Source organism: Culex quinquefasciatus, chromosome 3 (assembly GCF_015732765.1).
Source record: "Culex quinquefasciatus strain JHB chromosome 3, VPISU_Cqui_1.0_pri_paternal, whole genome shotgun sequence".
Taxonomy (NCBI): Eukaryota; Metazoa; Arthropoda; class Insecta; order Diptera; family Culicidae; genus Culex; species Culex quinquefasciatus.
In genome coordinates, this window is record NC_051863.1 from 71,056,369 (window position 1) to 71,081,840 (window position 25,472).

The 25,472-nt window shown below is 38.8% G+C and overlaps 1 protein-coding gene across 2 annotated transcripts in view; it reads right to left on the minus strand.

The window, feature by feature from the left end:
* The window catches only part of LOC6037587 (bifunctional 3'-phosphoadenosine 5'-phosphosulfate synthase), a 29,173-nt gene extending 4,617 nt beyond the window's left edge, over window positions 1-24,556 (minus strand). Inside the window, exons 1-2 of one of the 2 annotated variants that reach the window (XM_038266082.1) lie at window positions 24,102-24,556; window positions 2,425-3,907 (exon numbers count right to left, since the gene is read on the minus strand). In XM_038266082.1, the coding sequence (XP_038122010.1) occupies window positions 2,425-3,907; window positions 24,102-24,140 (1,522 nt within the window). In that variant the 5' untranslated portion in view covers window positions 24,141-24,556. Of the gene's footprint in view, window positions 1-2,424; window positions 3,908-12,129; window positions 12,719-24,101 lie in introns of those variants that run through there. The other variant, XM_038266081.1, reaches the window with a different exon arrangement.
* Window positions 24,557-25,472: the final 916 nt, after the last annotated feature.

The following is a 25,472-nucleotide window of genomic DNA, read 5'->3' on the forward strand; positions in this document are numbered from 1 at the left end:
AGACTAATCGTAAAACTGTTGTTGATAATAATCTGATAGTTTTTGTTATGTTTGTGCTTGTTCGGTACAAGAAAAGTGCCAGCACCAAAGAAAAACTACAAGTTTTTCAACCTTAAATTTGAATGACTTTGAGTGTTTGAAATTTCTCCCAGAACATTTCATTTCCCTACACTCAAAATCAGAAGTACCCTTCAAAAAGGGTTTTATCTACCCTTTATCTGTCATCCCAAAGAAAAAAAACCCTTTTTGAGGGTAACTTCCACCCTTTTTTTCAAGTTCACCCGTCGTCACCCTTTTGAAAAGGGTTACTACCGGTAAACTTGAAAAAAGGGTGGAAGTAACCCTCAAAAAGGGTTTTTTTTTCTATGGGATGACAGATAAAGGGTAGATAAAACCCTTTTTGAAGGGTACTTTTGATTTTGAGTGTATGTAGGTCCCTACCCTGACAGACGGACCGGGCCGACAACGGCCCGAAAACCGCCGGACGGCTCGACAAAACGGCCCGAATTCCGTCAGTTTGTCCGACGGAATTCGGGCCCTTTTCATGCGTATATGCAACACTTTGTCCGACGATCGTCGAAATCGACGTTTGAGAAAATCGACGTTGACGGGCCGTTGTCGGGCCGATTTCGGGCGACTTTGTTATTTAGATTGTCCTGCCATTGTCGGGTGCTCTCGTTTCGGATTTTCTGGGTTGATTTGATGAAAAATAAAAAACTTTTATTTGCAAACTATTCTTTTTTATTATAGTTGTCAAATGAAGGTAAGGGTAATATGTCACATTTAATTTTTCCACCTAAAGATTTGATTGAACAAATTCCAATATATTTGTGCAGGGATGGCCTTTTTTGTCTCGTAGTGCACAGATGCCAAGCTGGGAACTCGGGTTGGGTACATCCTTGGTCTTATCCTCGGTGGCCGTTTGTTTTTTTCAACTCCATCTAAAATAAAAATCTGGTTTAACAAAAAGTCTGAACAAACCATAATTTAAATATTCATTACCTCATTAGTTTATTGGTAGGTCTAGGTTCCATCCTGCCCAGAATCTGCTTTTTTCACAAAATATAATTTCACTACGAAAAAAAACTTATCACGTTGGAAACCCACGAAAATTTATCTGTCAATAATTTTTATCAACGCCTGCCAAGATTTTTACACGCACTAGATGTCGCCTTTTTGACATTCGATCAAAACGCACGACAAACGCTCGAAAATGGCAGGACTCAATCGACATCGAGTAGATAACGCTTCGAATCGCACGACCGCGGGACTGGCTACGCAACAAATATTTTATTATGTTTAAAACTCGTAAAGAATGATATAAATCATGTCCAAGCTAATTATGCACGTAATGCAAGTGAAATCAATCGTTCCAATGTTGATTTGTGGCTTAAAACATCACAATGATTGAGCAATGAGCATGTTTGTCGACCGAATTTGTGCGGCTGTATTGTGCGAGCTGGGGCTGAAGCGTACGTCAAAAAAGTTCGCCACGTGCTTCGAGATTTCAACCAATCAGAAGGTAGGCCGAAAATATGCACAAAGAAGGTCGTATGCTAGAAGCAATAATCAGAAGCAAATAGGGACAAAAAATTTTTCAGTTTCTCGGGCTTATGAGCAGCCTTTGAGAATACATCAAATAAAAAGTGCGCTCGGCTTAGTAGGCCCAAAATAGGGACAAATACCCTCTGTTTGTCCCATCGTTACACTTCTACGCATAATTGTCCCACCAAGTATTTTCTCTCATAGAATCACTAGTTCAACGAAGCATTATGCCTTGTTTACCTATTGTATAGCAAGAGGATCATAAATAGGAGTGATAAACTACTAACTGGGGCGATAAGGGACAAATAGGACGGATAGGAACCCACGAGATAATTATGCGTAGAAACACAAAAAAACGGTCGAAAAATTTCAATCGCGTTCTTCTCAGTTGCACTTTTTTGAACATAGAACAATTATGCGTAGAACGGCAGTAAGGCCGTTGCAAGTATTTTTTATGTTTATGTCCCTCGACTCTGACCAAAGTCCTAGGCATGGGGAGGGGGAGCGACATAAACTTTGAAAAATATTTGCAACGGCCTAACAACTTCTATGAAATCGATGTTTTTAAACTCATCTAAAAATTTCAATTATTTTAGAATTCCCTATAACATTTTTCCTTTATAACTTAATAGTAATTATATCCCTCTCAAAAACCAGCCCCGCCATCCGCGGCTGAACAAAAAAGTTATCCAGCAACTCCGCGCCGTCCGTAACAACCCTGCAGTCGTAAATTGAGGACGCTTTACGAACCACTATTCCACACCCGGCATTTATCGAACAAGGCCTGCTGAACTTTAAGCTTGATGGTTAGCTTAACAGTGGTCTTGATCCTTACACCATTTATGGACACTAGGGTGTACACAGAATCACAATACTCACTTGCTTTCGCATGCCACTGCACCTCGGTCGGACCGGCGTACATCATCGGAGACGGGAAAATGGCCAAAATGGTGTGTTCCCGTTTCAGCACTCCCGAATCTAGCACGGCCTGGTGTTGGGCCATCCGCACCGGCAGCGGCACGTCGTCGTCCTTGGTCCAACCCCCCAGTGGATGAAGCAGCAGAACCGGATTCTTGAAACCGCGCTCCACCAGCTGACGGCGACAGTCGCTCATCAGCAGCGCGTGTCCATTGTGGATGGGATTGCGCAGCTGAAAGGCAAATATGGCATCCGCTTTGATGTCCTGGAACTTTTTCCGCAGCTCGTTCGGCGTCAAACGATAGCTGTCCAGACCGTCGTTCCAAACGATACGCTCGAGCACTTCAACCTCGCCACCGACCAGATATTGGCCAGATTCCATGATCATCTTAATGTACGGATGGTCCCCGTTGGCGGTGCCAAATTGTCGCGCACATCGTTCCTCCTTTCGCTGAGCGTAAAACTCGGGCTTCCTCAAAATCGCCACCAACCGACCCTCGTACGATAACGACAGGGCACTGACTCCGTCTAGTTTGTTCTTATCACTTTCACTAACCGATAATACTATTGGAATGGACTGGTTTTCACGCATCGTTTCATCCTCGCTTAATACACAGTTGAAATGCAACGCCTGCAGATATTCCTTCTCGCGCATGAAACCCTTCAACGGGTGGGCCCAACCTTCGGCCAGCACTTGGAGCCACTGCAACTCAACGGTGCTGATTGGGATTGATGGCAGTGTTTTTGCTTCCGCCTCGACCTCAACTCTCAAGTGGTCCGCCACAAACAACTCCGGAATGGGTTCGTCTTCCTTGATGAACTTTGGTATAATGTTCTCGTCTTCAAGTAGCTTTATCAGCTTGTACGTCGACTGTCGTACCGTTACACCTTCCGTCGACACCGCCAAGTCCGGGCTCTCGGGTGCCTCGTACGCTTGCGTAACCCCCGTGAACCCTTGGATCGAACCCTGGCGAGCCTTCTTGTACAGCCCCTTAACATCCCGAGATTCGCACACCTCCAGCGGAGTATTGACGTGAATTTCAAAAAACTTCAAATCCGCATCTTTGTGAATCTTCCGCGCCATCTCCCGATCCTCGGCGAACGGCGACACAAAGCTGCAGATCGACACGACTCCACTGTCGGCAAACAGTTTCGCCACTTCGGCCACCCGACGAATGTTTTCCTCTCGATCGACCTGCGAAAAGCCCAGGTTCTTGTTCAACCCCGTTCGGATGTTGTCCCCGTCGAGGCCGTACGCAGGGATGCCCTTGGACACGAGGTAGGCTTCCAGCTCGAACGCGATCGACGTTTTGCCCGCTCCGCTGAGTCCCGTAAGCCAGAGCGTGCAGCCGCGGAAGCCCCGGCACAGACCGAGGTTCTGGCCACGCACCTCCCGGGTCACGTTGTGTTTCTGCTCGGTGACATTGGTGGCAACTTGCAGACACTGCAAAAGATGAGGAGAAGAAACATAACTTTAGTTTGCTACATTCGAAAAACCTTTCAAATTCGTGCGATCTTTGTTTTAAGTTGAAAGACGCTCCTCATACTGAGCCAATTAAGCATCAAAGTCTTAAATGTGCCTTCAACCTTGAAGAATCGTTAGAAGGGCTTCAACAAGCATGTGCATTACAAACACCACATGAGCTTTGAATGCAGGACTTGTTAATTTTGTGTTTCATCATCAGAAGGAACTTTGTTGTTTCAAATGTATACACCGGCATCAAAGGGTTACATTGCACAGTGTTCGGAATGGCAAAATTAAGTGGAATAAATTGATAACTCCTTTATTTGACGTCCTAGCCAAATGGTGTCTTCGGAAGAGTTGTTGTACTTGATAAGGGCTATCTTTTGAAGTTATTGACATACAGGGTGACGACCTTCCAGGGTGTCAACCAAGAACTAACTTTGTTGGATGACGTTGTAGGACTTTGGTGTCTTGGGCAAAGTTGTAGAGGAGAAAATTTCATGAAAGTTTGTCGAAGGCACCAAATTTGTAGCTCTTAATCTACTCGAGATATACGCCATTTTTGCAAAAATGGTTCAAAAAAGCACTTTTTTGGTGATAACTCAAAATGTTAGCATTTTAGCGGCCTACTATGTTCTAAAGAGTTGTTTATGACATAAAATTACACATCTTTGCCGAAGACAGCAAAATGTTTTGAGCCTTTATTGAAGAGTTATAACCATTTTTATGTGATTTTGAGCCTATTTTCAAGTTGCTATGTTTTCAAAATGGCGCATTTTGGCGCAAAACCGAACAATGCACCTGAAAGTACACACTTTCAACTACATTTCCTGAAAATATCTCCGTGTCTATCCGTGTCTATTTTTAGATATCTCGATTTGAATTTGACAGTTTTTAATCAATCAATACATTTTTTTTTCAAAAAAAAATAAAATTTCAATGGAAATTTAAGTGCAATCAGCTCAAATCAATTTAAAATGCATTCCCCTGCATTTAGAATAATTTTTAGCATGCTTGGGCTAGTTTGAAAATCTTTTGAATTTTTTGGAAATTTTCGATGTTTTATTAGGCCGTTGCAAACATTTTTCAAAGTTTATGTCGATTCTGAGTCGATATGTATACGTAAAGGTGGGCCTTTCTCACTAAGGTGAGGATGGCAAAAAGACTGCCTCTAATGTTAGATAACAGTCTTAAAGAGCCTTTTTTAATGTTTTTAAGATTTCAAAATCATAAATCGTCGCCGTCGTGCTAACTTGTCGTACGTGCATTTTGGGCCAAATTGAGTTAAGAACGCCATTTTGTGCATCTCACAATGCCACATCTTTTGACCTTCACAGATCCTCAAAATTCGATTTCAATCCTAAGATATTCAATGAAAACCAAAAAAGCTCCGAAAATTTTTGTCACTTTTTATATAAAAGTAGTTTTAATCTTGTCGTGCAATCTTGTCACTCCCTGAAAATTGATGTAAGTGCGACAAAAGGCCAAAGGGATTTCAACTTCAACCAAACTTCGGGACAATGCACAGAATGGTCAGCCAAACAAAACGTGTTTGTTATTGTTTACATTGCGTGCTCTCGTTTTTGTTTATTCAAGTTCAAACATTAAAACGCGTTTTTCTCGGAACGTCAAAATGACGGGTGCGACAAGATAGCACGACGACGACGAAATAAGAGTTGAATTTAGTATATTTTGCTTTTTTGAACCTAGTTGATACGGCCCTTAGTTGCTGAGATATTGCCATGCAAAGGTTTAAAAACATAAAAATTGATGTTTTCTAAGTCTCACCCAAACATCCCACCATTTTCTAATGTCGATATCTCAGTCACTAATGGTCCGATTTTCAATGTTAAAATATGAAACATTCGTGAAATTTGCCGATCTTTTCGAAAACAATATTTTCATTTTTTTAAATCAAGACTAGGCCAAACATTGAATATTACGCCCTTTTGAAATGTTAGCCTTGTTTTATTTTTTTGAATATATTGTTTTTTAAAAGATCGGAAAGTTAAATAAAAAATCACCATTTTTTTTACCGTGTATCATGTTTTTTCAGTGTAGTCTCTATCCATACCTACAACTCACTATGGGGTTTCAGGCGGCCATAAATCGAAAAGCCGACATACTCTAATTATTTTTTTTGGTATTTTTTTTTTCGAAAATAAACATTCTAACTAAGAAAAATCCGAAGTTTGAAAGTTGTAGGTTCAAAATTCACTGAATTGCAGACCTTCAAAGGCGAAAATGGTAAGAAAAAACATGTTTTTTGACAAAAAAAAATGATGATTTTATGTACTGTGTAGCTGTTTATGTATTTTTTCCTGCATCATTATATATATTCAGAAAGGTAATTGATTCAACTTTTCAATAACATTTTACAAAACACACTTTTACAGGCTAAAAAAAATAATAAAAATCAAAAAAGATGGATTTTTATTCAAAATTTAGTTTTTTTCAACTTTGTTAATGGAGTACTTTTTTTGTGTGCATTTGTGCGATCTGAAAATTTTGCAGCTTAAATTTTGAACCATGTCCTAACTTGTCTCCAAATTTCAAAGTGCACTTATGTGCACTTTTTGAGTTATGCCATTTTGAACATTTTGATTCATGCAAGAAAATTAATGATTTCGCGTATACGCTTGGTTAAAATCACATTATTTACCTGCGGAGGCAGAAATGACGTACCTGCTATGTATGTTTTGAAATTGATTTGATATTCATGACTTTGTTGGTACTTAGGTACGTTGAATAAAATTAGAAATTCCTATTCTAAGTATTTTACAGAAACGATTCGTCGAATATTCATATCAGTTCGTTGTTGTGTTCTTTTGAAAGTATGGATAATAATACCGTAGTGTCCCTGTACGATATAACGAAGCACTATTCTGAAAACGTGAGAACTGCTTTCGAGTATATTTGTAAGAATTACAACATTGCAGAACCATCACATGATCAACTCAGGAAAAACCACAGAGAAAAACTACGCATGCTGTTCTGTAGCTTCAAAACGAGGTATACAAAAGCCCATAGAAGAAGTTCATATTTTAAGTAATCTAACGACAATCGGTTACATAGTGATTTTGATTTAGAAGAATTTATCGTGGAAAACGTGAATTTTGCAAGTGGATCAACCAAAAACGTGGACGAGAATCCATACAATGTTCCATAAAATAAACCGTCTAAAATTCTAAAACACCGCATAAATCAAATTTTAATTGGGGGAGGGGGTCTTCAAAGAGAGGTGGATTTTAACTCAAGAAAAAGGGGAGGGAGATTGAACTTAAATCAGAAACTTTAACATAGCATAAACCGCCATTCCGTGCATCAAATAGACAGAGCAAGAATATTAAAATTCACCACTTTAATGCATGCGGCCTCAAATATATGAAAAAATCGAAAATTAAACTTTTTTTTTGAAAAATATCAAAATTCATTTGTTTTCATTATACTAAGTACAAACAACACAAAAAAGTCCCAAAAAAGCAAAAAAATATTTTTGGCCGCTCGCTTATATGGAAATACCCCATAGTGCAACTTAGCGGAAGACACCAAATCGACCAAAAAAATCCTTCAAAAGATACAGATTTTTGAATTTTCATACATCATTTTTGTATGGACAGTTGCCAAATTTGTATGGAATATTATATGGACAAACTAATTATGCACCCAAAGTTAAAGAACGAGAGGATAGTCCTAACGAAAAGAAACGTGAGGAAAGTGCTATTTTGCGAGAGTATAGTCCTCTCGCGTGTTCATTCGTTCATTGGAACAGTTCATCCTATTGAGTGGCTTATATGGACAAATGACCGCCACTTAGGCACCGAACCATGGTGGCCCATACGGCAAAGGCACGGTTCAATATGCCGAAGGTCTTAGGTTCGAGTCTCGGTGTCGGTACTTTTTTTGAAGATGAACCCATGAGTAAAGTACTCTCGGTAATTTCGGGATTTATCCTCTCCGTCCTCACACAGTACCATTTTACTACCGAATCGTGCTCTTTATCCTCTCGCATGCCGATGCCCAGTTCTGGGTGTGTAAAATGGCTTCTTTGGGCATACCGAAGGTACCAATAAAGTTTCAGCCGGATAAAAAAATGCAAACAAAAAATCGAATGACTGAAATCTGAGAGAATTTCTCATGTGGTCTAACCAAAATCACTCAGAAAGTCAAAAATATCAAAATATTAGGCTGCAACATTGTTATGACTCGGTCCTATTCAATATTGAAGTCATACTTGTTACAAATTTCATGTGATTTTTTTCTAAATGCCATCTTGACCCTAGGATGGTTGAATGGTTAGCATGTTTGCTTAGGTACCGTAAACCGGGGTGACTTTGATAGGATTTCAATTTGTTTTTGAAATATTTTCCAACAGGTAAGGTTTTTCTCAAGATTATTATTTTTAAAACATGTACTGGTAGGCCGTCCCAAAAAAATGAAAAGTTGTCAAATCTTCGGTGCTCACCCCTAGAATGATAGATTAGGATGTCAGGAACAATGTTTTCATACAACAAAAAATTCCCAAAAATGGTTTACAACGAAATGCGCGTAACAATCATACTAAAATCATTCAAATTTGGTCGCCTTGGGCTTCAAGTGATAGTTAAATGTCTCCTGAACAAATTCCTGTATAGACATAGTCCATAAAAGCTTGTGTCATCACCCCTTAAAACCAGTCAAAAAATTTGCAGCCAAAACTAATGCATTCAGCTTATAGGAAATTTTACGGAGATCATTTTGCTTTTTTTTACATTCAATTTATGTCCACGCAAAGCCGAGATATTTGCATTTTAGTGAACAAAAAGTGACGAATTTTCAAAATTCTTGGTATATAAGCGTTTTTAGCATAAAACATTGGCTACTATGATTACAAACGAGAAGGCATATATTTTGGATGTATTTATTTTGTTCGCTCAAAAACGATATTTGTTAATAAAATTTCATGAAAAAACCCGATTTAATCCCACCTGGGGTGAGATAGAGCCTTTCTTACAAAAGGAAGTTAACGGCAGTTGATTTTTTTTTTCAAAGAAATAGCAAAATAAAGAATGGTCCATTCATTAATCAATTCGAAACTCAACCATATTTTTTCATATAACTGAAAAGCGCTGGTTTTTGCCCCATTTGCCATGGCCGGTTGTAAGCTGTGCTCGCACACAAGCATTTTCGATTTTTAAAATCAGAACACATTGTTTTTGCGACAGAGATTTAGCTCACAATTTGCGGTGTTCATAATGTTTTCTGCATATCGCTAAATTGTTCGTATTCTCTGAGTGTTTTTTTTTTGCACTTTTCAAAATATTAAAAATTAACGAGAAAACAAAATAATTCCGTCTTGCTCCAGAGCGTTAAAGTGGTAACAAAATGACTGGCAGAAAGTGTTTCAACACCCGAGAATTTGACGTGTTGTAAACAACGATGTAACGGTAAAGCCGCATAAATGTTCTTGAAAGCTTTGAAACGCCTACTGTAATTCACTAAACTGTCATTTAGGCGTTAGGCAAAATTGTGAGCTTTCAATAAGCAAGCCAGAGTATGCATTTAGGCGTTTTTGGGATTGGGAAGCAAACAACGACTGAGCGCTCGGTGGGACTTCACTACGACAAACGCAAACGTACCGAATAAACCACCTTGGTGCGCTGGTACGATAAACAAAAATACTAATACACAAAAAGACTAGTACCGAAGCTAGAAAACCAAATCCGCGATGTGCATTGTCACTGGCACATGGGAAGCTTGGACGCTTCCCAGAAATTCGTTCGCCCAGATATCGATCAGAGAATGAGCAAAACAAAAAAGAAAGGCAAAAGAATGAGCATGAGGCTTCAGGACAGATAGCTGCTTGCGTCTAGTTTGCGTTCACTGAAGCTTAGCATAGAAAATAATGATAGGCGATGTGTGATGACCGAGCAATCGATAAAGCAACGTGCACTAAAAGGGGGTAATCTAGTATCAAAACTCTATACGCGCCAGCATTGCTCGCGTCTGCATGTGAAGCTCAACTTGACAACTTGTCGACGAAGCGACGAAAATCGATCGTCCATGATTTTTTGCAGATTTTTCGAATGAATATTGCTCGAGAAATGATTTGGGAATGAAGCTTGATTTGGCGTCGGAGCCAAAAGCAAATCCTATACCTTTCTTTAGTAAGAAAGGCAAAAATGGAAATTTTCTAAAATCTGAACGGTAAATCCGAATGAGGTCAAATTTGTTTCAGAACATCGAGTATGGTCTAGATTACGATGTGGAGAAAAAAAAATAGATAAAATGCCAAAGGAATAGTTTTGGCATTTGGTGAAAATTGGCTTTTACCTTTTTTAGGGGTTTTTCCCCCTCACAGTGAATTGGTCCACAAGCTGTAAATCAAGAACCACATTACCGACATGGATGAAAATTTGGGAGGATGTAGGGCTGGAAAAATGCAATTTTTTGGATAAATAAACGATTTCAATACTTCAATTTTCGACCGAATTTTTATTTGAAATCCGCCTGATTTGGTGAAAACACACTCCGAGTCCCCATAAAAAATGGATAAATTCAAATTTGGTATGGAACTGGTTCAGGTTCAGCACATCCCCTTTCAAATGCGCCCAAGAGAGCTTAAATCCATAATGTGGGCTCTGAGAAACCCCCTACCACAAAATTGAGCACTTTTTACCACACACGGACGTCACGCGTGCTTTACAGTAAATTAAGCGCCAAAATTCGGATATTGGAGGTAGACCAATTCTGTCATTGTCAATCGATCGGGCGTCGAAAATCGATCGTCCATGATTTTTTGCAGATTTTTCGAATGAATATTGCTCGAGAAATGATTTGGGAATGAAGCTTGATTTGGCGTCGGAGCCAAAAGCAAATCCTATACCTTTCTTTAGTAAGAAAGGCAAAACATGAGATTTTCTCACAATGTGACGTATGACAATGTGGGGAGTGATTTTTGAAATTTTTTGTCTAAAAAATACAAATTTTTCTCCCTAAAACGCCCTGCCATGCCCAAACACAAGCTTTTATGGACTATGTCTATACAGGAATTTGTTCAGGGGACATTAAACTATCACTTGAAGCCCAAGGCGACCAAATTTGAATGACTTTAGTATGATTGTTACGCGCATTTCTGATAAATACTCGAAAAATGCACTTTTTTCATTCAAGCTCCGCGCGCGAGTTGTAAACAATTTTTGGGATTTTTTTGTTGTATGAAAACATTGTTCCTGACATTCTAATCTATCATTCTAGGGGTGAGCACCGAAGATTTGACAACTTTTCATTTTTTTTGGGACGGCCTAATGTACTGGGGTAGGCCACACAAAGTCCATGCACTATTTTGGAAAAAAAAAGTTTTTTCAATAGTGTTTAGAAAAATAGTTACGTTAAAAATTCTTAGTTTAAATTCCGGGGTGACTTTGATAGTCATAGTTTTTCTTGTTAAAATCATATTTAAAGTGTTCAAACTTTATTTGTACGTTAATATACCATCACTAAAGTAGCTGATATAGTTTTAAAAAAAATCAATGTTTATATTTACGTATTTTAATTGTACTCTTCATTTTGCGGAAAAATCGCAAACCTATCAAAGTCACCCCGTTTTACGGTAACAATATCCAAAGGACAGGGGACCCATTCTAGAGCCTATTTGTCGTTTTTAAATTCATTTTCAATTTTTCAAATATTTCTTGGAAATAGATGGGTATCGAACCCAGAACCATGGCCGCTCGCTTCCCGCAGTAAAAGTTTTGGCAAATAGTTTTTTGCATTGTTTGTGCAATTTTGATTTTTTTATCTAGTTAAAAACTACAAACAAGTGCCTCGTAACATTTCCAAACAGAGGCAAAGGTGCACCACTAAAATCCATCAGCCGTCGTCAAAATCAATTGTACGGCGAACGTTCGAGCCGTGTTTTACCGGCACGTGGACCTGACGCAACAGTCACGCTCTTGGAGGTGCGTAAACACACGTTGACTCACTTTGCGTATAACAATATTGTACACGTTGCCCATCCCTCGAGCCCTGTTCGTATACAAGTGATTGCTTTAGTGTGGTCACTGGGAAAATTGCTGAATTTCAATTTAAAATTTGAATGTTGCAATTTACAGCAGATTAACTAAATTGCAACTCAAAGATAGATTCTGATACTAAACTGTATTTTTTTAAACAGTGCCCTCGTCCAAAAATGCAAAATAAGTTCAAATATCGCACATTACCTCACTTGTGCCGCCGTTGCAGTCTTTATGCTTGGTGCAGCGCAATTTTGCCACCTGCTGCTTCGGCTTCTCGTAGTTGGAGTTGTTCAAAATTTCGTTGTTGTTGGAGTTGGGGAACTTCCTTCGCTTGACAAACATTATTGCTTCCTTTCTCTCTACTCTTCGTCTCAACTGAGTGCGCGCGCACAAAAACACTTCTGAGGCTGCTGGAGCTGGAGCGCGATAAAGCACGAAAAACTCTCACTTTTATCAGGTCGCGTCGTCGTCGTGGAGATCACACACAGGCTTGTTTGCGGTCAGGCGCACACTTCCGGGAGGGTTTGAAAGGGAGTTCAACCAAGGGAGTTGAGCAGGGTTGCTGTCCCTTACGTAAGGCGTCCAATTATGGCAAAGGTGAAGATGCTGAGCTTACGCGAATCCCCCCCAAAAAAAAGACCGTTGAACACTTTGCTATTTCTGATCACGCGCAAAACCATCAGTAAAACAACTGAACCGATTCGCCCCAAGTCCGACACTAGACTAGTTGTGTTTACGACGAGACTCCAAAAACCCCGCACAAGAAGCAGCTCTCGAACAGTCGAACGCGAAGAAGAGCGGCGAGCGCGCGCGTGTGTACTTTCCAAATGAGGCCTTACCGACGACTAAGCCAAGTCTGGCCGCGCGAGAGATGCTTATAATCAGGCGCTTAAGCGCAACGACCGATGGGGTGACGATCGGGACGACACCTCCGTCGACCAGCGCCGTATGCATATTATTTTGTTCGAGTGGATCTAGCCAACAAACTTTGATGGACAGTTTGAAGAGGGCTACGCGGCAAGTACTCAAACTTTAATTATGTGAAAAAATGATGAAATTTTGGCCCCGGAACTTGGTGAAAATATGTGGTTACGTAAGGACGAAGATAACGATTTACTGCTCTACTGTTGTAACTTTTTTTAAGTTTCATATTAATAAATCACATTTAAAGTCAGCTGATTAAAGGTGCTAAGTTCAACTCCGTGAAAAAATGCATTGCAGACAAGTTTTTTTTGCAGACCATTGAATTCTGAATTATTCAACCACAATAATTTAAGGTGTTACTTATTTCGACATCAAAATTATGTCTCTGCTTTAAATTAAAAAAAAATCCAAAAAAATGTTCTATTTGAACCGAGACTTTTCAATTTGTAATGAAATAACTATAAAAATAAGGTGCTTTCTAGAATTAAAAATGCACAATTCAGACGAAGATTACAAAGACAATTATTGCTCTTGATTAGATAGCGACTGATTGTCAATAATGGTATCGTTTGTTCGTTGCCGCGGCTACTATTTTATACCGATTACATTAGTCAAAGTCTCCAACTTCTATTAAAATACAATCATCCCATTCGGAACACTCAAGGAGCTATTAGACTACGAAAAACAAACAAACAAAAAAACTCGCACTTTTTTGTGTTTGATAAGTTTGACAAATTCGCAAACAAAGCCAAATGCAGGCTTACGTTTCTGCAAACCAGTGTTGCGATTTTGAGGAGAAGCGCTACGTGAGCTAGCTCACGTTTGCTCCTGCTCATGTTTGCTCATATATTTTATGAGCGTAAATGCTCATCGCTCGCGCTCTCGCTCAGTTTTGCTCACTGAGCAAAATGAGCGGTAATTTTTCAACCTGTTACTTTTTTTCAGCAGAGCTTCGAATAGGCTCATGTTAATAATATTGGGAAAAGATATGTTTTTATAAATTATGTTTTTAGGCTTGGTGTCAGAGTTTAGGTGTCAAATCAGGATGTGAAATAATCCTATTAATAAAAACGTTACTTAATCCACCTTTAGGTGGTTGGTGCCTTCCTCATATTCATAAAGTCAATACATTCAGTAAAAATAGCAACATTCCTCCTTAACATGTTTAACAAATCAACTTTATTACTCATTTCTTTTGATATGGTTCGCAGACCTTCAATATTTCTGGCTCATCGGCAAGGTCTGATAAAAAACCTATCCAACGATAGTTCGCATGGAAGATTCAGACAATATTTTTATCACAATATCTGAAATCCAACCTCTAAAAATTTTATAAATAAAACTTAAGTGCCAATAACTTTTAATAGTGTTGTCAGATCCTTGATGTTTTACATCTATCTAACGATGGGTCGCATGATAGACCCGGACATCATTTTTACTGAAATATCTGAGATCCGTCCTCCAAAAAGTGTATAAATATCACTTAAGTGCCAATAGCTTTTGATAGGGTTGTCAGATCCTTGATGTTTTAGGCTCATTTGAAAGGTCTTTCGATTATCTAACTAACGATGGGTAGCATGATGGATCCGAACATCATTTTCATTGAAATATCTGAGATCCGGCCTCAAAAACGTGTATAAATAACACTTAAGTGCCAATAACTTATGATAGGGTTGTCAGATCCTTGATGTTATAGGCTCATTTGAAAGGTTTTTTGATTATCTAACTAACGATGGGTAGCATGATGGATCCGAACATCATTTTCATTGAAATATCTGAGATCCGGCCTCAAAAACGTGTATAAATAACACTTAAGTGCTAATAACGTTTGATAGGATTGTCAGATCGTCAATGTTTTGGGCTCATTGGAAAGGTCTTTTCAATACCTTTCTGAAAATGTATAACATGATAGGGTTTCTTGCAAAAACCACCATTTTTACAATCTTCCGGACATACGCCAAAATCGTTTTTTTAGCATAACTTTTGAAGTACTTAACTAAACTTGCTGATTTTAAATAGAGACCTATGGGACCCCAAGACGGATCGAATGAGACTATTACGGTTGAAATCCGTTCATCCAGTCCGGAGATAATCGAGTGACAATTTTTTTGTCCACCCTACACACATCCACACAGACATTTGCTCAGAACATGATTCTGAGTCGATAGGTATATGTGAAGGTGGGTCTACGAGGTCGAATTAAGAAGTTCATTTTTCAAGTGATTTTATAGCCTTTCCTCAGTAAGGTGAGGAAGGCAAAACTATTTAGTTAAGCTAAAAAAAGTATCCTTTAAGCAGGGTTACGAATGAGCGAGCGCTCACGGAAGGCATGCTCCTGAGCTGGTGAGCCGAAACAGGTAAAGCATATTTGCCACACATCTGTTTATGTTACAGGTACCTGTTTAATGGTCGTCGCTCCAAAGCAGAATGTGCAGAGTTGATCAACGTTGAATGGAAATGTCGCCGTTTGTTCTTTTTTTGTTTGATAAATTAAATTTTGTTGATGATTTTGTTTATTTGTGCCTCATCAACATAAAGAAGCATTCTGTTTTAAACTAAATTATAAAATCAAAAAATATTTGTTAAACCAATACATTAATAGAAATTGTTTGTAAAGAGTTTCAAGATTTGTTTCACCCACTAAATTAGGATTGAATGTATCAATGTTCCATTACTTTTAGTTTAAAAAAATATTTCATAGGTTAATGATAAGACTTTTTCATTTTTATTAAATGGTTTTGTAGCGGAAATAGGTGTAACAAATTCTTTAAATCTAATATGCGTCTTTCTTATCTATCTATCATCAATTATTGAGAGACTAAAATTATTCCTACAAAACAAATACAGAGCTTTTTACAAACTAACGTGAGCTATTTTTACATGTGATTTTAGCTTCTGTTGAATTTTGAAATTTTTACAATTGGAATTTTTCGATATTTTTTTACGTTTTTAATTTTTGAAACTAAGAACTTTAGAACTTTAAAATTAAAGAATTTTAGAAATTTGTAAATTTAAATTTTGGGAATTTTGAATTTTGGGAATTTTAAAATTTTAAAATTTTTAATTTTTGAATTGTAGAATTTAAGGATCTTAGAATTTTAGAATTTTAAGATATTTAAGTCAATTGTCAAAACAAGCATTTTGTTATTGGCTGAGAAAGCCATCCTGTTCGGATCACCAACAACGAGTTCTAGCTAAAAATATCCTAGGGAGCGCTCCATGAGCGAATTGTGAGCGCGAGCAAACGTGAGCTAGCTCTCGCAGCCAGGGATGCCACATGATTTTTTAAAATGTCTGTGAAAAAGTCTGTGTTTGTCTGTGCCTTTGTCTAAAATTCAAATATATCAATTTACAGTCACAGAAATCCATCAAAAAATGTGTTTTTAAGCATTTGAAGACTAACGAAATAATTATCGATTGATATTTTTACAAAATAACAATTTAATGAAGTTTTCAAAAAGTCTGTGCACCTCAAAACACGTCTGACATGAGCTCAAATGTCTGTGAAACACAGACAAATCTGTGTATCTGGCATCCCTGCTCGCAGCGCTAATCCTTACGAATGAGCGAAAAGCGAGCGCTCACGAGCGCGTCAGTGTCGCAACTCTGCTTTTAAGGAACACAACATGGTTTTTTTGTGATTTTTATTGCATCATGTTTTTATTTCGTGAACTCAACCTCAACCTGTAAATAATTCTGCATAATAAATGTCAAATCTGTGTTTAAGATGGATTGTACATCAGTTATCTCATTTATAGACTGGAGTCGATTTAAAATAAATAAATCAATAAATGAGCGTGCTCACAAGTAAAACCATTTTTTAATAATTAAAAAACGATTGCCTTTCTGTAAACAGCTTATTTATGACCCAAAAATTCCGTTCCTAGTTAAGTCTAAATTTGAAAGTTTAAATATAAAAAAGTAAATCTTTCCCAGTTCCTGAGGGGAACACCCTTGAAGAGTATCGGGCCCGGCATTTACAAAGCGGATTCAGTGGCAGTTTCATTCTCAACTTAATGTTAACATGTTAAGGTTAATGTTAAAGGAGCGGCCGTGGCTGACTGGTTACGGTGTTCGCTTTATAAGCGAATGGTTCTGGGTTCGATGCCCATCTGCTCCCAACGAGAAAGTTAAGAACACATGAATTTGAAATGATGAATGTGAACGAAAAATCAAAGTCGCTCGAGGCGGGGTTCGATCCTCCGTCCTTTGGATTGGTAAGCAAAAATGCTAACCACTAGGCCATGACGACTTGGTAAGCTTGGACTGGAATTAGGAATACTGTTACAGAGAGCGAGTTGTGGCGCTATTAGGTTTTACACCGTGACGTCATTTGACAGCTCGCGTGCACTGTTTACATAGACTTAGTCGCGTTCGAACGAAAAGTGCTGGGTATTTTTTTTATTCAAAATCGGCCGGAATTACAAAAGTCATGTGGTAAGTAAATTGTTAGTGAATTTATTTGCAAGATTTCAAGTTTTTTTTTTCAATTTATTGCAGGGAACTGCTCTCGGAGGTTTTCCGTTGTCGAAGGCCTGCGAAGCGGAACCACTCCAAAAGAAGCTAAAACGCTACCACCGCAACCCGCTCAGGCCTAGGAGGGTCTCCAGATTGTTAACGGATGTACCGGCGCAGAATGGAGTACGCGTATCGCAAGGAAGGACATGATCAAGCTGCTGTTTAAAAACATTCCGGAGAAGCCGCCGGAAATCGAAGAGCTGGGCGAGGAAAGAGTTAGAATCGTGCAGATGTGTGTCGGAGTTTCGGCGAATCCGTTTGCGGTGCGGAACTATTATCCTCCTCGTGGGCGATTCTTGACGTAGGCCTGACGGAAAAGGACAGTTTGTCCTTGGTTCAAATTAGTACGAACTGGTAGTTCGGTTCAACAAACAACTGGTCTACGGCACCTGGCAGCGAGGGTGCTTCAATCTACAACCAGCTAGAGACTTGTTCCTGGTTTCGAGTTTAATGTATGGACAGTAATGATATTATAAAGTTTTTGAGATGTTATTAACCTTGGAATGTTAAAATCCTGTTTGGCTTTTATTATAATCAGACGTTTTTATTTCTGACATATAAAATCAAACATTTTTTTAGTCAAAGAATTTATTTATCCTTAATAATTTAGCAGCTCCTTGATGACATGGTCCGCTAGACTGTAGTTGATTAGCATTCCGTTGTGGTCCTTCGGGTCAATCCGAATTGCAGGAAGGTCTTGGCGTTGGCCAACTACTTCATCTCGCTCGTTTTCCTGAAGCACCAGGATCATTTAGGGTGACCACTCAAGTCGGGAATTTGCCAAGATCCGCAAAAATCAGGAAAATGTCGAGAATTTGTATTTTTTTGTCAAAAAGTCGGGAATGCCAAGCACATAAGTGTCTTAACATTATTTTCTAACTCTTGAATAATTTTATAATATTTTGCACAGTTTTCAAATTTATTTCACTCAATTTGTCTTTTGCAACTTACTTTAAATTTAAGCTTTTAATATATATAGATACAGTCGACTCTCTGGTTGTCAATATCCAAGGGACCGTCGAGAAAAAGAATCATCAGTTTACAGAACGATGCAAAATGAAGACTCGATTGAAAATATTTTTTTCTTGATACCCAGCTATGGAAGAGAATCATGGCAACGTCCATCAAACAAAAACAAACTAATGTCAAACACCCTTCAAAGCTTCGTTTCGCCAAGAAAAATGTCTATGCAAGCCATGAGAAAATGAAATTATTGACAACCGGAAGATATTTTTAAAGCAAACAGAATCCAAGGGACCGTCGAGGAAGAGATCCTTCAAGCAAGGGAAAATATCGAGGAATGAAGATAATTGAAGTATGTAGATTGAAGGGACTGAAGAATTCATCGATAGATGGAGAATTATTGATATCGAGAAGATCGACAGCCAGAGAGTCGACTGTATTTTAATCTATTTCAGTATGAAAAGGCTATTTGAGATTATTATAATTGTGATTACTGTTGCAAAAATATTTTTTATTGTTTTTGTCACACACTAAAGGAATTCTGCCAACTTGAAACATTATAAAAAAAACAATTATAATTAACAAAAGTTTTTGAATTTTATAAAACACTGATTCATACCAAATAGCTTCATATATTTGATTAAATGGAGTTAAAACTCAATAAATGTGCCAACAATCAGTTTTAATTATCGTTTCGGATAAGATTTACATAGATATAGAATAGTTCGTTGAAGAAAAAATAAAGTGTATTTCTGAATACCCCTTGATTCAAGGACTGGTTTAGTTTATTGTAAGTTTAAGTTAGTTTTAGGTTTGATTATGTTTTCTTAACATTTAAATCACAAAAAGCAAACTAAAGCTGAAGGTGATCCACTTATTATGTAAATCAAATGTATTTATTATAAGAAAAATTCAATTAAGTATATTTAATTTTAAAAAAGTGAAAAAGCCCTAGGTTCTGGGTATATTCTAAAATTTGGTAAAATCTTATAAAAGGACATTATAGCCCAACTAATTCCAAATGAAATGACGATTTTTTGGAAGAAATATTATTATTTTCGCTAGCCTGTAATGTATGGCCATAATTTACTTTTACACCCCAGCATCAAACTTTTATGAATAACTTAAATTTTGTTAATAGTAGTTTATGCAACAAGTTGCAAAAAGAGGATTTTTTCAGCACGAGTCGTACATTTATCCAACGAGGTTCACCGAGTTAGATAAATACGAAGAGTGCTGAAAAAATCAAGTTTTGCAACGAGTTTCATACAACATTTTTTGCAATTCCAATAAACACCCATTGAGTGAAATTTTAAGTCAAATTTTCATGTATTTTGTCAATAAATCGTTTAAATAAAAAAAATGTTGAAAAGAGTTACTTTTCGAAACAAGTGCTGAAAAGTTCAACTTTTCAGCACCCATTTCAGTGCTGAAAAGTAGAACTTTTCAGCATTTATTTTGAAAAGTGTTGCTATACGATTAAGTTATTTTTGGTACAGAAAAGTAGGCTATTTCGTCGTTCAAGAATAACAGGAAAAGTAAGTAGTTTCACTACGGAATTGCAAAAAAGATATTTGAATCCGCTTAAACGAAAAAAAAAATCGATTAAAATCCAAACGTTTTTCGTTTAGAATGAGTTAAATTAATAACTTTTACGTATTAAAAATACGTGGCCGAATGGTTACGCTGTCCGCTTTGTAAGCGGATGATTCTGGGTTCGATTCCCATCTGCTGCAACCTTCCATCGGATGAGGAAGTAAAATGTCGGTCCCGGCCTTGGTTGTTAGGCCGTTAAGTCATTCCAGGTGTAGGAGTCGTCTCCATGCCATAAGTACAAACAACACACCAAACCAAGCCTACTCCGGTGGAATCGCTGGCGGCGGTTGGACTCGCAATCCAAAGGTCGTCAGTTCAAACACTGGGGTGGAAGGTTCCTTGGAGTAAAAAGAGGTTTGGGTGCTCTCCTCATTCAAGCCTTTGGACTCCTAGGTTCGAGCAGAAACTTGCAATAGAGACCACAAAAGACCCGGGGTCGTTAATGTGGATGGTTTGATTTTTTTGACGTATTAAAAATATTATGAATAATATTATAAGATTGCAATAAAATAAATGCAAAGAACATTGGATTAAGTTATTACAAATATGTATAAAGGATTTGCGTCTTCCAACATCAAATTAGTGGTAAATTAGTCTTATCAAAATAGGTTTTTCAATGAAGCGAAAACTCTATAGATCAACCGACGACGATCAACATTGATTCAAAACATTAAACATCAAAATTCACAAGATGGAAAAGGGAATCGGGTAAATTTTTTAAAGCGAATTCCTTAACACATTTTGAAGTTTTTTGATAACTAAAATCATGACAAATCAATAAGATTGAAAAAATTTCAATCTTTTTTCATAGCCAGTAAAAACAAAATCTTGATGTTTCTTTAAAAAAAAGTCTGATTCATAACAATGAAAGCTTTCCCCTTTGTAATATTTTTCACGAATTAATTGAAGTAATTTTTACTTAAATTGTCAAGAATTTTATATTTCATAAAAAATAATTTTAATCATTCTTTAGATAAAATTGGTAAGTATCTGGAAAAGTCAGGAAAAAGTAGGGAATTTGAAAATGAGATTTCAGTGGTCACCCTGGGCCTGGGATCACCTCCTCAACGCCAACGTGGCAGTCGATCGTCGACTGCATGTAACTTTGGCCACTCTTGGTAATCGCCACGGCAACCAGACGATCTCCATGATTCCAGAACTGGCGAAGAATGGGTGCCGGAGACCAGTTGTTTGTTGAACCGAACTACCAGTTCGTACTAATTTGAACCAAGGACAAACTGTCCTTTTCCGTCAGGCCTACGTCAAGAATCGCCCACGAGGAGGATAATAGTTCCGCACCGCAAACGGATTCGCCGAAACTCCGACACACATCTGCACGATTCTAACTCTTTCCTCGCCCAGCTCTTCGATTTCCGGCGGCTTCTCCGGAATGTTTTTAAACAGCAGCTTGATCATGTCCTTCCTTGCGATACGCGTACTCCATTCTGCGCCGGTACATCCGTTAACAATCTGGAGACCCTCCTAGGCCTGAGCGGGTTGCGGTGGTAGCGTTTTAGCTTCTTTTGGAGTGGTTCCGCTTCGCAGGCCTTCGACAACGGAAAACCTCCGAGAGCAGCTTCTTTTTCTTCTCAAACAGGACGATGAAGAGTCTGCCGGTGTTTTGCTGGTGGAGGAGGGCGAGGTTGCAGCGCTCGAGATTGAACTTGACCATGTCCTCGGGAGCTGGAGCTGGAGCACGGTGCGGTAGTTTCCTGGGACTTGCATGTCTTTGGTGATCGGTCCACTGTAGGTCATTCCAGGCAGAGCGTCGGAACAAGGCATTGCTTGACCATCTCCGCCAATAGCACGGCTTCGTTTTCGTTCGGGTTCAGCGAGCATGTAGACAAGTTTGCCGCCCACTTCGCCTTCGGTTCCCTGCAATAAATTTGAAAAAAAAAACTTGAAATCTTGCAAATAAATTCACTAACAATTTACTTACCACTTGACTTTTGTAATTCCGGCCGATTTTGAATTAAAAAAATACCCAGCACTTTTCGTTCGAACGCGACTAAGTCTATGTAAACAGTGCACGCGAGCTGTCAAACAGAAATACACGATTGAGGTTAGCCGCGACGGCGTAAAACCTAATAACCACGGCAAATAGTGTCCCGGGCATTCGTGGAAATACAATGTCCCATCCCAAAGGGTCCCGGAGTACCAAACCTTCTTAGCATGGTGCTCCCAACGAATACAACCAAATATCGGAGCGTATGGTGGTGTGTCCCCACGCTTCTTCCTCCCCTGTCGATTCAGAATTGTGTTGTTGTTCGAACACTCAGTGCTCAAACTCAACCCAATTACGAGTCATCTCTGCGATACGGCTTTACGCAGTAGGCCTGGCCGCTTTAACGCTTGTGATGTTTCAATGCATTTTCGATGCAATGGTGCACTACAAATGTTAATAAATGACAAGAAGAGTGCTAGGCGTCATCTAACCTAAGGCACTCTCCAGGATCCCTTCGAAAGATTGGCTGCGCTAGGGTCTGATTAGATTAGATTAGATTAGATTAGACATGTTAAGGTTAATGTTAACATTCCATAGGTCGCCTCCCTAAGGTGTCGTGATAAGGTCCAGTTTGTGACGATACACTACCTTCCCTTTACTAAGCAATCGATTCCAGAAGGGAAAAGATCACCAGTTGTGTTGGTCCGAGCCGGGATTTGAACCCCGATCTACCGCTTACGAGGCGGAAGCGTTACCACTGGGCTACGTGGCTCGTATGCTTTGTAAAAAGAGTGTCAGGAATTCTGAGCAAATGTGTCCAAATATTGTGAATCAGCCATTTTTCATTGATCGGGAATTTAATCAAATCTTTTAAATTATCAAACTCGACAAAATACTAAGCTGGCAACATTATATGAGTACATGCCCTATTTTCGTGATGAAATTATCGCAGGAATATGAAATGAGCTTCAAAAGTGGCAATCCAATCCAGAAATTAAAAATAGAAATGTGAGCCGGAAACATGGAGCGAAACTTTTACAGCTGTCATGGAATACTTCACAGCAGCTTGACAGAAAGTTTAGCTCCATGTTGCACTTTTGATTTCTCGATTGCCCTGTGCTAGATTCATCAACAATACTAAAAATCTACCTACATTGCTAATTAGTCACCTGTTAAGTCCTCATGCTCATGAATGAGCGAGCATAGCTTCTGGCTCGCATGTGCTCATTCAAATCACTAAAAAAGTGGCAAATCTGCAGAAATAAAAAAAAACTTTGAACTAAACGTGAATCCTTTTCAAATTTCAATTTTAAAGGACACTTTTTTAAATAACTTCGTGGTTTGATAATCAGAAAACATCTGTTCGGAGGAACTTAGCATCTAAACAAAAGGAAACCAAATTTAAAAATGCAAGAGGGCAAACCAACCGTAGACGCTTCTCCGTTCTTATCACTAGAACTCTTCAAACACGACGGCTTTATCATTTTTAAAACTAGAGCAAACGCACCAGGGTGAACGATAACCAACAATAAGTTGCACCCAACAAGACTAGTGCCATCGTTGAACAGCTTCATATAAATGTAGTTGAAACAGATGACTGCCAAATTTGTGCGGATCATGCAGATTCATCATTGCAAAAAGATTTATGATCTATTAATAATGCATGTTAGAATTTGTTCATTGTATGCAGTTAATTAAAAAAAAGTATTTTATTACCATTGACGATACTGTCAAGTGTTCCTGGGAAGCATTGTATGCATGGGCTAATTTCAAGTATCTTAAATGCAAAAGTTTTCAGGAAATTATCTTACACATTCTTATAAGCTACTACAACTGAGAAAAATAGCTTTGTAATATTTGTTTTGATTTTTTTATATTTACATACTACCCGCTACCAGAACCCAAAGGAATGTTCAATTCCATTTCTTGATTATTTTTTTTCCAGTCTGTTTTAGTGCAATACCAACATAACTTCAAATCTCTTTTTCTATCATCTTTTCGATCTATTTCGAACAAAACATCAAAATATACTTAAAAACCGCTCATAAGACAACATTGTACAAACATGGACTGAGTCAAACTAGAACACAGTGGTAGCATGTGCTCCCATATGGTGTTACGCGATTATCTGTACAGTACATAAATGCGAATTGAGTACGAACAATTCATGCTCATTCTATAATTTACCACTATTTATGCTAATGATTTGGTTCCATTAAAAGTAACTCACCGTTTTCTGCTTTTTGGTATCACTTCCGCTCGCAATCATAATTCTTGTTGATATGCTCCACCTGCTAAAGTCACTATTCTTGGAAATACTCTAGAAGCGTTGAATTAAAACCGTACAAAAAATAATTTCGATGTTCCACGTCTTCGCACTTTAGACAATCGCTCCTCTTCACTCTGAATGGGGCCACTTTTTTTTCTCTTCACTTCTGAAACCGGGAGGGACTCGCGTGCGAATTACACGTCGACGACGAATACTGACAGCGACGGTGGTGGTAATTAGCTTTCATTTACTGCCTCCAGTTTGATATTCCCCACAGTGTGATGGGACTATTCCGTCCTCGTCGTTGTCTCCCCACGCAGGTTCTTCCCCCAGGCCATTCACCACAGTTGGGAGTCAGCACACACGAGACGAGACGAGCCAAAACTGTGATAATGTAAACAAATCTCGGTCAAAAAGTGAAAATTTTTGACGTTTCACTTATTCCATGGTGCTGGGTGAGACCAGGAAGGTGCTGTGTCCTATCCCTCGCCTAGACCAGACCAAAATCATAGATTATTAATTACCTAGATGTCTCACTTCGGGATTTTGCCATACATCCATTTGGCGACACCCCTTTAGCGCTCCGAGCGCCACCACAGTCAAGTTACAGGTACTAATTTGGTTAAACGAATCATAGAGCTCTGTGACCGGTCAAAGTTTGTTTTGCTTTTGACATCGGCTAATGTCTTTCACTTTGCTTGCTTGATTGATTTTCGCGGCCGTAATCGAACTATCCCGAGTAGAGGCCACGGATGTGGTCTATTTCGCCGGCGAATTAAAAATTGTGCGTCGGCGATTCAAAACCGCCGTGTGCTTGCCATCCAACTCGTTTTTGTGTGATTTAATATTTGACGGAACGCTTCAACATTTAGTTCGGTGTGATGGTGGTGGATTTTATCTCTTTTTTCCAGCAGTTTTTTTTTTTTTTTTTTTTTTTTTTCAGGTAGTTTATTTAACAACAGTCGTACATTGTATACATAAAGCTATTCTCGACCCTACGCCTACAACTAAGCTAATTTAAGTCCCAATTCCTTTCTCTTTCCTAGTCCCGGTCCGAAAGAGCCCGGGGGGTAGTCCCTGTTCCACTCGGTCCAGACATGTGGTCAGGGGGGCCCCGGGGTTTCGGCACAATCGTGCACACTCATAATGATTCATCCAGGCGCCCCGGAGGAGCCGGAGGGTTGTCCCTGTTCCACTCAGACAAGACGTATGGTCAGGGGGGCCCCGGGTCCTCCGGGCGCGACAGTGGTGGAATCTCAGTTGAGTGCAACTTCAGCATACATAGAGCCATTTTCCGAATTGGGCTTTGAACCAAAGTTTGTTATTCCATCT